General features: G+C 40.6%; 1 protein-coding gene across 1 annotated transcript in view; it reads right to left on the bottom strand.

Moving 5' to 3' along the window:
* Wdtc1 (WD and tetratricopeptide repeats 1) overlaps window positions 1-10,739 on the bottom strand; it is a 75,225-nt gene that overhangs the window by 39,302 nt on the left and 25,184 nt on the right. The window contains exons 2-3 of the mRNA XM_004642862.2: window positions 8,817-8,964; window positions 7,464-7,547 (exon numbers count right to left, since the gene is read on the bottom strand). Coding sequence (XP_004642919.1) covers window positions 7,464-7,547; window positions 8,817-8,864 — 132 coding nt within the window. The 5' untranslated portion in view covers window positions 8,865-8,964. The remainder of the gene's footprint in view (window positions 1-7,463; window positions 7,548-8,816; window positions 8,965-10,739) is intronic.

Below are 10,739 nucleotides of genomic sequence, written 5' to 3'. Positions count from 1 at the left end.
CTCCCTCTCCCTCTCCCTCTCCCTCGCTCCCTCCCTCCCTCCCTTTATTTTTTTTAAGAGATAGGATCATGCTTTGTTGCCCAGGATGGCCCTGAACTCCTAAACTTAATCCTCCTGGCTCAGCCTCTTGAGTAGTTGAGATTGCATATCACCTGTAATCCCTGATTTAGTCAACACATTTTAGAAATGCCAAAGAGCAACTACTGTTAACTAACAAGTGGGCTATATATGAGAATGGTGGGAAATAAAACAAGAGAAAGAAATAATTCTAAAAATAATTAGATGCTAGCCAGGCATGGTGACACATGCCTACAATGCCAGCACTTGGGACTATGAAGCAGGAGGATTAGGCCCAGCAAAAAGGCTACATAGTGAGACCTTGACTCAATGTGCCCTTCCCCCTAAAAAGTTAGATACTATCAAATTAGCATCTTGGAACTGGCTTTTCAGGAAACTTTCTATGAATACACAAACTGGGTGTGGTGTACATGCTTGTAATCCTGGCATTCTGAGAGTAGGGCAGGCAGATTGAACATTCAAACCCAGCATAGGCAATTTAGAGACTTACCAAGAACTTGTCTCAAAATTTAAAAAAAAGGTCTTACAATAAAAAAGGACCTAAATATTAAAACAGAAACAATGTACTGAAAAATAAAACAAGTAAAAAGTCTTGAAGATAGAGGCATAGACCAGGACTTTCTAAATAGAACCCCAATGGCACAAGAAAGAATATCAAGAATCAACAAATGGGCCAGGGAGATGGCTCAGTAGAATAAGCACTTCCCTGGCAAGCACAAGGACCTGAGTTCAATCCCCAGTTCTGCAAAAGAAAAAAAAAAAAAAAAAAAATCAACTAATGGAAGGGCTGGCCAAATAGCTCAGTGGGTTAAAGTGCCTGTTTAGGCAGAGCACAAAGCTGGTTCAATCCTGGGCATGGCGTGCTGTTCTAGCCCCTGCCCCACCCCCACAGGGGCAGGTTGAGCCAGCAATTGAGACTGGGCGAGGTGGCGCATGCCCGTAATCCCAGCTGTTTGGGAGGCTGAACACAGATGGATCACAAGTCTGATCGATACAGTGAGACCCTGTAGACCTTGTACTAAAATGTATTTTTAAAAAATAATCAACTATTTATTTATTTATTTATTTATTTATTTATTTATTTACTTTGCCATACCAGGGATTGAACTCAGGACACTGTACTTGCCAGAAAGACGCTTATGCCATTGAGCAGAATCAACAAATGGGATCACATCAAGTTAAAAAGCTTCTGCACAACAACAGCAGGTAGGTGTATATAACATGTCAATCATAAGTCAAGGGCTGGTGAGATGGCTCAGTGGTCTAAGGCACCTACTTAGAACAAGCTTAGCAAAGCACAGGGACCGCAGTTCAATCCCCCAGCACCACATGCCAGCCAGCCCCGACCCCTGGTGGGCTGAGCTGGCCACACACACACATAAATAAATAAATTAAAAAAAAAAAATCATAAGTCAATACATCTAGGGCAGGCCAAACAGCTCAGTGGATTAAAGCACCTGTAAGCAGGTGCAGGGGCAGGGGTTTCAATCCCTGGGCCTACTGTGCCAGCCCCGCCCCCAAGGGTGTGCTGAGACAGCAATTGAGACTGGGTGTGGTGGCACGTGCCTGTAATCCCAGTATTTAGGAGGCTTAAACAGGTGGATCACTAGGAGTCCGATCTCGTAGTGAGACCCTGAACACCCTGTAGACCTTTCCCTAAAATACAAAAAAAAAAATAAAAGATCACTGAAAAGAGTTAGACATCCTATCACAGTGATCTGTGCATACCCAGATTTACAGCAGTACAACTCACAGTAGCTAAATATTGGAAGCAGCATATATGTCCAGCAACTGATGAATGGACAAAGAAAATGTGCCTAATGGAGTACTATTTTGCCATAAAGGACATAGTTGAGTCCTTTATAGGAAAATAGATGCAACTTGAGACCGTAATGTTCAGTGAAATAAGCCAGATACACAAACTTAAATGTCTCGTGGTTTCTCTTTGTATGAGAAACTGAAAGTATAAATAAAGAGCAAAATAAGGGGTAATAGGAAACAGGAAGGTAGATCTTTCAGTAAAGGCAAGGATAAGAGATGAAAGGAGGAGGAATGGTGGGTGGTAAAGGGGAATAAAAAGAATTAAGATGTTTTATGTCCATGTAACAACTCCCCACAGTGAATGTAACCATTATGTACTACAAACACATACTAATAAAAAAATAAAAAAATATAAAAAGGTTGGAGATGTAGCTCAGTACCACCATAAAACAAACAACAAAACTCAACAATAGCATCTAATATTTGAATGTAATATACTACTGAATTTTACAATAAGCTAGTCACTGTGTTAAGTACTTTACATAAATTAACGTATCTATTCCTCCTTATATAGTTAAGGCATTAAAAAGATGAGAAAATGGGGTTCAGAAGTTAAATTTTTTTTAGGTTTTTGGAGGCAAGGTCTTGCTGTGTAGTTAATGCTGGCCTCGAACTCACAGTGATCCTTCTGCCTCAACCTCCCCACAGCTGGGATTATAGGTGTGTGCCATCACACCAGGTGACAGTGTATTTTAATTACCATTTGGGAGTCACAAACAAGTATCCCCAACAATCTCAAGCTAGTAAAGAAGGAAACAAGATGGAAGGGCCAGATAGCTCAGCGGTTTGAAGCACCTGCTTAGGCAGACGCAGGGCCTGCTGTGCCGGCCCTACCCCCTGGGGTGTGCCGAGATGGTGAGGGCATGGTAGTGCACACCTGTAATCCCAGCACTTGAGAGGCTGAGAAACAGGAAGGATAACTACAAGTCCAATCTGTGTAGTGAGACCCTGCACTAAATACATTAAAAAAAAAAAAAAAATGGTCTCAGAGTTAGATTATAAAAATTAACACAATTCAAATTCTCCTTTTCCTTTGCTGTGTTTTCCTCCAGTTCTCCGACAAAAATGACCATTTCTTCTGTCTCCTATGGTTACAGGAAGAAGAAAAACAGATCATCTAAAAATGCTGAAACGCCATAGTACTGAGTTTGGCGTTCTCTTCACATTCTTGCTTTCTCCCAGGTAACGTTCAATCTCATATTTCATGGATCTATACAGATAACTCAGTGGTTTAAAGTACCGCTTGGCCAAATGCAATCAGGTACATAGGACTGCAGTTCGATCCCCAGCTCCACAAGCCGCACGGGAGCAGCACTTAAGGCAGCCTGAACTTGACCCCCCCAAAGGAAAAAAAAAAAAAAACCACCTTCTCATGAATCTATAGACCACTGGCTTTAAATTTTTAGCCCCAGAATACCATTACATTATTAAAAAGAAAAAAATTTTGAGACAGGGTCTTGCTAAATTGCCCAGGCTAACCACCAACTGGTTATTCCTACTTCAGTAGCTAAGCAATTGTTTTTTTTTTAATTGGTTTTTAACAGATGACTTACAATGTGGAATTTGAAACCACAAAACCCAGTTATTGGTACCCTGCTACATTAGAACTCATTCTGTGAAGCTGGGGATATAGCTCTGGTGCACAGCATCTGCTTGGCCTGCCCAAGGCTGTAGGTCCTATCCCCAGTTCCAAAGAAAAAAACAAAATTCATTGGTGTATTGTTACAAATCTGTAACTGGGATTTTTATGCACGTATATATGATTCTGTTAGATCATATGCTGCTCAGTCTGAAAATGGTGACTATGAAGATCTTCAACTATTAATACTTTAAATTACACATTATTGTTAATTTTTTTTAAATTATTAATATTACTACAGGTCCCATCAGGAAAATCTTTTAAACCAGCTATCAGAGTGTATGCCTATAATCACAGTACTCTGCAAGAGGCTGAGGCAAGAGGATCTTAAGTTTCAACCCTAAGACTAGGCAATTTAACAACTTAGCAAAAGACTATCTCAAAATCAACAATAAGAAAGGGGCTTGGTGGGAAGGCTAAAAACAGGAGGATCACTATGAGTCTTAGCTGCATAGCAAGACACTGTGCCAATTATAGAAATTAAAAACGGTGGGGGAGGGGTTAGGGTGTAGCTCAGTGTGAAGTCTCTAGATTCAACCCCTAGTACCACAAAATAAAACATCAAAGTCTCTTAATGGTGCCTCACACTTGTAATCGCAGCTACTCCAGATGCTGAGGCAAAAGATCAAAAGTTCAAGACCAGCCTGGAAAATGTAGCGAGAACCTGTCTCAAAAAGCTTTTTTTAAAAAATGTATTTAGTGCAGGGTCTACAGGGTCTCATTACACAGACTGGACTTGTAGTGATTCTCCTGTTTTCAGCCTCCCAAGAGCTGGGATTATAGGCACATGCCACCACTCGTCAATCGCCATGCATGTCAAAAGGCAATTTTTAAAAAAGGTGGCGAAGAAGCTTGGTGATACAGCTTGCCTAGCATGCACAAGGCACTAGATTCAATCCTAAGTATCCCCCTACCTCAGCCTCTGTCCAGACCCAAAAAAAAAAAAAATCTCTTAGCACTTAAAACCTTGGTACTCATTACTTTGGTTCAAGAAGGCATGTTGTATACCAAAAAATGGCAGTGCAAGACAAACTGATTTGCCTACAAGAGTAAAGTCACAAGGCAATCAATACTGACAACTTGTAGGTTGTGTAGTCATTATGTAAAAATTTTTGTGTCAGAAAAAAATTTTATACCAAATGTTAGGAGTTTCAAAGTAGTCAAGTACCAAGATATAACTGTACTTGAGAGAGACAGAGAACTTGAAACTGTAATTGATTGAAAGATATGAACCTTATGGTAGTAGGTAAGTTTTCCTATATTCTGATTTTGGTAATGGTGATTAGAATTAGGTTATCATACACACACAATGGAAGGCAAGTGCTCTACCACTGAGTTATACCTCCCTGCCCTTTTCTTTTAGAGACTAGGTTTCACTAAATAGCTGAGAACAGACCTGAATTTGTGATCCACTTGCCTCAATCCCACAAGTAGTAGGATTATAGGCACATGCTCTATTGGACTCTCCAGATTTTTGTCCTAGTTCATTTCTCTCTCCTGATCCCAAATTCCACTGGACCCTGAAATGATAGGAACATTCTCATCTACTCCAGTCTTTCTTAGAACTTGCTATGTCAGTTATTTTCAGTCCCTCCCTCTCTCATCAAAACACATGCTCTAATATTTCTTCCCATTCTTACAAATCCCTCTTTTGAGCCCACAGACCTATCCAGCTATTTCTTATTTTTTCTGCTTCTTTTGTTGCTTTAGAGACAGGTCTTTTTTTTTGGGGGGGGGTACAGAGGATTGAACTCAGGACCCTGTGCTTGCCAAGCAAGTGCTTATTCTACTGAGCTATCTCCCCAGGCCCTAGAGAAAAGGTCTTACTTTATAGTTTAGACTGATCTTGAACTCACTATGTAGCCCAGACTGGCCTCGAACTCATGGCAGTCCTTCTGCCTCAGGCTTGGGATTACAGGTGTGCTTCCTTTTGTTAAAAAAAAATCTTTCAAGAGTTGTCTATATCGCTATCCTTGCTCCCTCACCTTCAATTTACTTTCTAGCCCCTCCAATCTAGCTCTTTTATTTACCACTCCAGTGAAACTACTGAAGTCAAGATTGCTCTCCTCGTTTTGTCCTCTTCTTATCAACATCTCAGAAGCACTGTATGCAACTGCCAATTTCTCCTTTTATTTTTTTGTGGAGGACTAGGGGTTGAACCCAGAGCTGTATATACGCCTGGAAAGCACTCTATCACTGGACTATATCCCCACCCCTTTAAAAAACATTTTACTTTAGTCAGGTCTTGCTAGCTCTGGGTGTATGGTAGGGTATACCTGTAATCCCAACACTCAAGAGGCTAAGGCAGGAGGACAGCCATGATTTCAGGGCCAGCCTGGGTTCCCTAGTGGGTTCACAGCCAGCCTGAGCTGCATAGTGAGACCCTGTCTTCAAAAAATTATAAAAAATAAATTGCCCAGGCTGGCCCTGAACTTGCTATCTTCTTGCCTCAGCCTCCCAAACACCTTGGACAGGTATGTGCCACAAAGCCCGGCTACTGTGATATTTTTACTTCTCTAAACAGAAAAACAGGAAAGGAATAATGTGATTTCTACTTGATAACATGAAAAGATCATTATGTTAACTTAAGAAAAGATACAAAATTCAATGAGTAATTACAATTATGTAGCAATTTACAGGAGATAAGTGATTTGCTCTATTTTTCCATATCATTATTAACTTACTTATACTTCAAACTGGATGTTTATAATTAAAGCAATAACCATCTCTAATCTTATCACAAGATAATACTGCTAACATTCAGTAACATTCTAGTCCTTTTCTAAAATAATATAATCACTTATACTTACCTAAAGGAACCAAAACAAAAATTCTTAACCTACAGATTATACAAAGTCAGGACAGCTAAAGGAGATTCAAAATATGATCATAAGGAAGCAAAGGGAATGGAGTTAACAGAGTATCTCTGTCAGACAGAATGAAAAAGCTAAACTTCTGGACCAAAAGCCAGGCAAACCTAGACAGGGTGCTTGGTCTACCTCTGATTCTTTGTTTTGTTTTGTTTTGTTTTTGTTTGTTTGAAATACCTATTTCTTGCCAGGTGTGTCGGTGTATGCCTGTAATTCCAGCACGCCAGAGGCTGAGGCAAGACTGCCCTAAGTTTGATGCCAGCCTGGACTATGTAGTGAGTTCAAGGCCAGCCTAAACTGTATAGCAAGATCCTACCTCAAACAAAACAAAAAAAGCAAGAGCATGGGCCAGGGATAGGGAATATAGCTTGGCAGCCCAGTGCCTGCCTGGCAAGAGTAAAGTCCTGAGTCGGATTCCCACCAAAACCGAAAACAAAACAAGAAAGTACATAAAAGACATGTATATGAAACAAGCTATAAATTTCTGTATACAGGAAGCTTTTTTTTTTTTTTTTTTATCTGTGGGGAGGCCAGCTCAGTCCACCAGGGGGCGGGACTGGCTGGCATGTGGTGCTGGGGGATTGAACCGCGGTCCCTGTGCTTTGCTAAGCTTGTTCTAAGTAGGTGCTTTAGACCACTGAGCCATCTCACCAGCCCCTGTATACAGGAATCTTTACTGTCCACACCAATAGTAAAAATGGTATGGAAGTGAACAAATTTCTTCAAGCACAAAGCAAGTAACAGCTACAAAAAAATTTCTGAACCAGGCATAGTGGTGCACGTTTGTAATTCCAGTACCAGAGGCTGCGGCAGGAGTATTGCCATGAGTTTGAGGCCAGTCTGAAGAGTTTGTCTCAAAAAACAACAAAATTACTATGTCAAATCAGTCACGACACTTGATTCAGATTTAGCTGCCTATAAAATTGCCTAATAAAAGGAAAGGTAATCTTGAGGAATGATCTGTGGAAAAAAGCCTGTCCATACTTTGAATAATACCAAGAGGACCCTGCATAGAAAGATAGGAGAGCAGGCTAGGTGCAAACTGGATCTCTTACCTGCAGCTCTGCTTCCAGGCCCAGCCTTCGGATAAAGGGGTCAGTGACATGATATCGCCGCTCAAAGCTCAGGGCACCTCGCTCCTGGGGACAGAAACAAACTCACAGTTACATTAATTCAGCTCAACATGATTTGATGTGCATCTATTCTTTTTGTTTTTTTGTTTTCTTGAGACAGAATCTTGTTATGCAATTCAAGCTGCCCTTGAACTCATATGTAGCCAGGCTGGCTTTGAACTTGATCCTCCTGCCTGGCCTCCCTGGGATTACAGGCAGGTGCCACTATGCCTGGCTTGCTGTGTACCTAATCTATATTCAGTCCAATTCTGGGCACAACAGGAGCTTGAAAACATAGCAAAATATTTGGTTTGCAGTTTTCCCTACTCCTGGTCAGTATTTCAGCATGAATAAAGAAAGTAGAATATACAATTAAGTATGATGCTGTGCTATGGGGTCGAAACAAAAGAAGAAAAAAAAAAAGAAAAAAACTGGGGACAACAAATAGGGAATTATTCCATAGTTAAGTTAGAGACAGTAGCCCTCATCTTTAGGATCTGTGTTGTGAGGGCTAGGGAGATGGCTTGGCGGCACAAGCACCTGCCTGGTAAGCACAAGGCCCTGAGTTGGATCTTCAGTGAAGGAAAAAAAAAAAAAAAAAAAGATACAGGATCTATGTTATGGGAATTATACAAAGGAAAAAAAAATCTACTGATATTGTGCCTCTAAAAAAGTCCCTGTTCTTGAGGGCCTTAATCTAATGAAATGAAAACAAACAAACACATGCAAAACCCTATGGATGGCCCTGGGACCAAGATTCCCTAGGTTCTATTACATAGTATACCACTTAGCAACTGGAGCAACATGAGAAGCTTTATTTGTTCTTGTGCACAATCCCCAACACATGAATATGTATGCACGTGTACAACACTGATGGTTTCCCTACCACACAAGACTTCCCTACCTCACAAGACTTCCCTACCTCACAAGACTCCTCCTTGCTTTGGGGACAGAAACAAACTCAGTTTCATTAATTCAATTCAACATGATTTGATGTGCACCTATTCTATTTGTTTTTTGGTTTTCTTGAGACAGGTTCTCGTTATACAGATTCAGATGGCCTTCAACTCATAACCTCAGCACCCAAACACAAGTACTTGGACAGAGAACTCTTCATGAATTCCATGTTCTTGGATCAAAGACAGGAAGGTAAGAGTTCTTAATTCTAATCCTGGGCTGCCATTAATTACGTAACTCTGGGCAAGTTACAGTCTACACCTCAATTTCTTTAATAATAAAATGAATTTCTAGGGAAGAAAGGCTCTCATGCTCTGATTCAGAGTCTGGGTTTCTTACCTTGATCTGTCTGTGGATGACATCTCTTGTTATGTTCACTTTTGCCATCTTCTCTTAATGGGTTCAACAGAAGAAAGCTACAGAAGGATTTTCAGGACACTTGCACATTCCAGCCAAACCCAGGACCACAAGATACACATTTAACTACCTGGAGGAAAAAATATCATCAAGCTTTAGGAGATGGATTTGGGTGGTTTCACAGCCCAGGTTCTACCCCTAAATCATTTACTAGCCCCATCAGTAAACTGGACATTTCCTGTGATTTTATGTATGGAGGGCTAGTGCTGCTTCATACATAATGCTGAAGAGCTCAAATAGGTAAAAGGGACTGGAAGGATACTGACTCAAGATCACAGGAAGTACTGGAATAATCACTGAAGAAATCAGGTACATTTCACCAGAAAATGGAAGGGTTGGATATAAATATGGTAGCATAACCTGAAAATAAGAGTAAGGTGCACAGCACAACAGAGGTCAAATTTCACTTGTCTATTATGTATCTGCAGCAGCCAGACTGAACTTTCAATTATGCTTCACATCCTCAACCCTCAGCCTGGCTCATCCCCAAACAAAATCAGTAACTTACACAGAATGCTCAACCCATTCACAGATGAACAGAATTAGAATGAAAGCCAGCAACTTCAGGATAGCTGAACACCTGGAAGTTCCCGAGGGTGAGGGAGGCACGCTCCACGCCTCTCCCCATATTCCTTGTCTTTGACATGCCTTCATCTGCATCCATTGTAATATCCTCCAGAATAAACTAGTATATATTAAGAAGAATGACAAGGAAATATAATGGTGACCATGTCCAAGACGCAACCTGACAAAAAAATTCTTCAATACTGATAGGTTAGTCTCTAGTCTTATTGCCTCTTGAAGCTACTGAAGTGTTACACAATTCTGATTAGAAAGAACAAAAATAGGGGCCGGTGAGATGGCTCAGTGGAATAAGTGCTTCCCTGGCAAGCGCAAGGGCCTGAGTTCTAATCCCTGATTCCACCAAAAAAAAAAAAAAAAAAAAAAAAAGAAAAGAAAAGGAAAGAAAGAACAAAAGTAACCCCATTCCTGAGAATTTAGCATGAGAAAACTCAAAATGTAAAAAGAAGGAAAGAAGGATATGGGGAAGAGCTAGTAAGCAAGGTGGGTGTTACGGCACATGCCTCTAATCCCAGCACTCAGAAGCCTGAGACTAGCCTTTACCTTTAGTAAACTGGAGGTCACCCAGAACTACACAACAAAACCTTGTATCAAGGAGATAAAAAGGGAGAAATACTGAAGTACTTTCATCACAGATTTTGTAACAGTCAAAAATGTAAGACCAGCTGAGTCATGTACAGTAATCCTAGAACTCTGGAGGTCCGAGGCAAGAAGACTGAAAATTTGAGTCCAGCCTTTGAAACCTAGTGAGTCCCTGTCTCAAAATAAAACAATAATGGGCTGGGAATGTAGCTCAGTGCAAAGGCTCTGGGTTCAATCCTCAATATTAAAATTTTAAAACCTGGGCCGGCCAAATAGCTCCGTGGATTCAGGAATTTGATCCCCTGGCCTGCCATGCAGACCCCGCCCCCTGGGCAAGATGGCAATTGAGACTGGGCGTGGTGGCACAAGCCTGTAATCCCAGCTCTTGGGAGGCTGTAAACAGGTGGATTGCTACTAGATCCTAGACCCTGAACACCCTGTAGACCCTTCCCTAATAAATATTAAAAAAAAAAAAGCAAAAAACCTATGTAGGTTTCCAGAGAAATGTTTAAGCAATGTGTAGTTATATAGTATTTGCACAGATTAGCAATGCTAAACATTAAGGACAAGTGCTTATATCATATTATGTTGATTTTTTTTTAAATTTTTATTTATTTATTTATTTATTTATTTATTTTTTAACATTTTATTGTGTGTGTGTGGCCAGCTCAGCCCACCAGG

The sequence above is a fragment of the Octodon degus genome, unplaced genomic scaffold, assembly GCF_000260255.1.
Source record: "Octodon degus isolate 3935 unplaced genomic scaffold, OctDeg1.0 scaffold00163, whole genome shotgun sequence".
Lineage (NCBI taxonomy): Eukaryota > Metazoa > Chordata > Mammalia > Rodentia > Octodontidae > Octodon > Octodon degus.
This window is presented reverse-complemented; position numbering and strand designations above follow the sequence as displayed.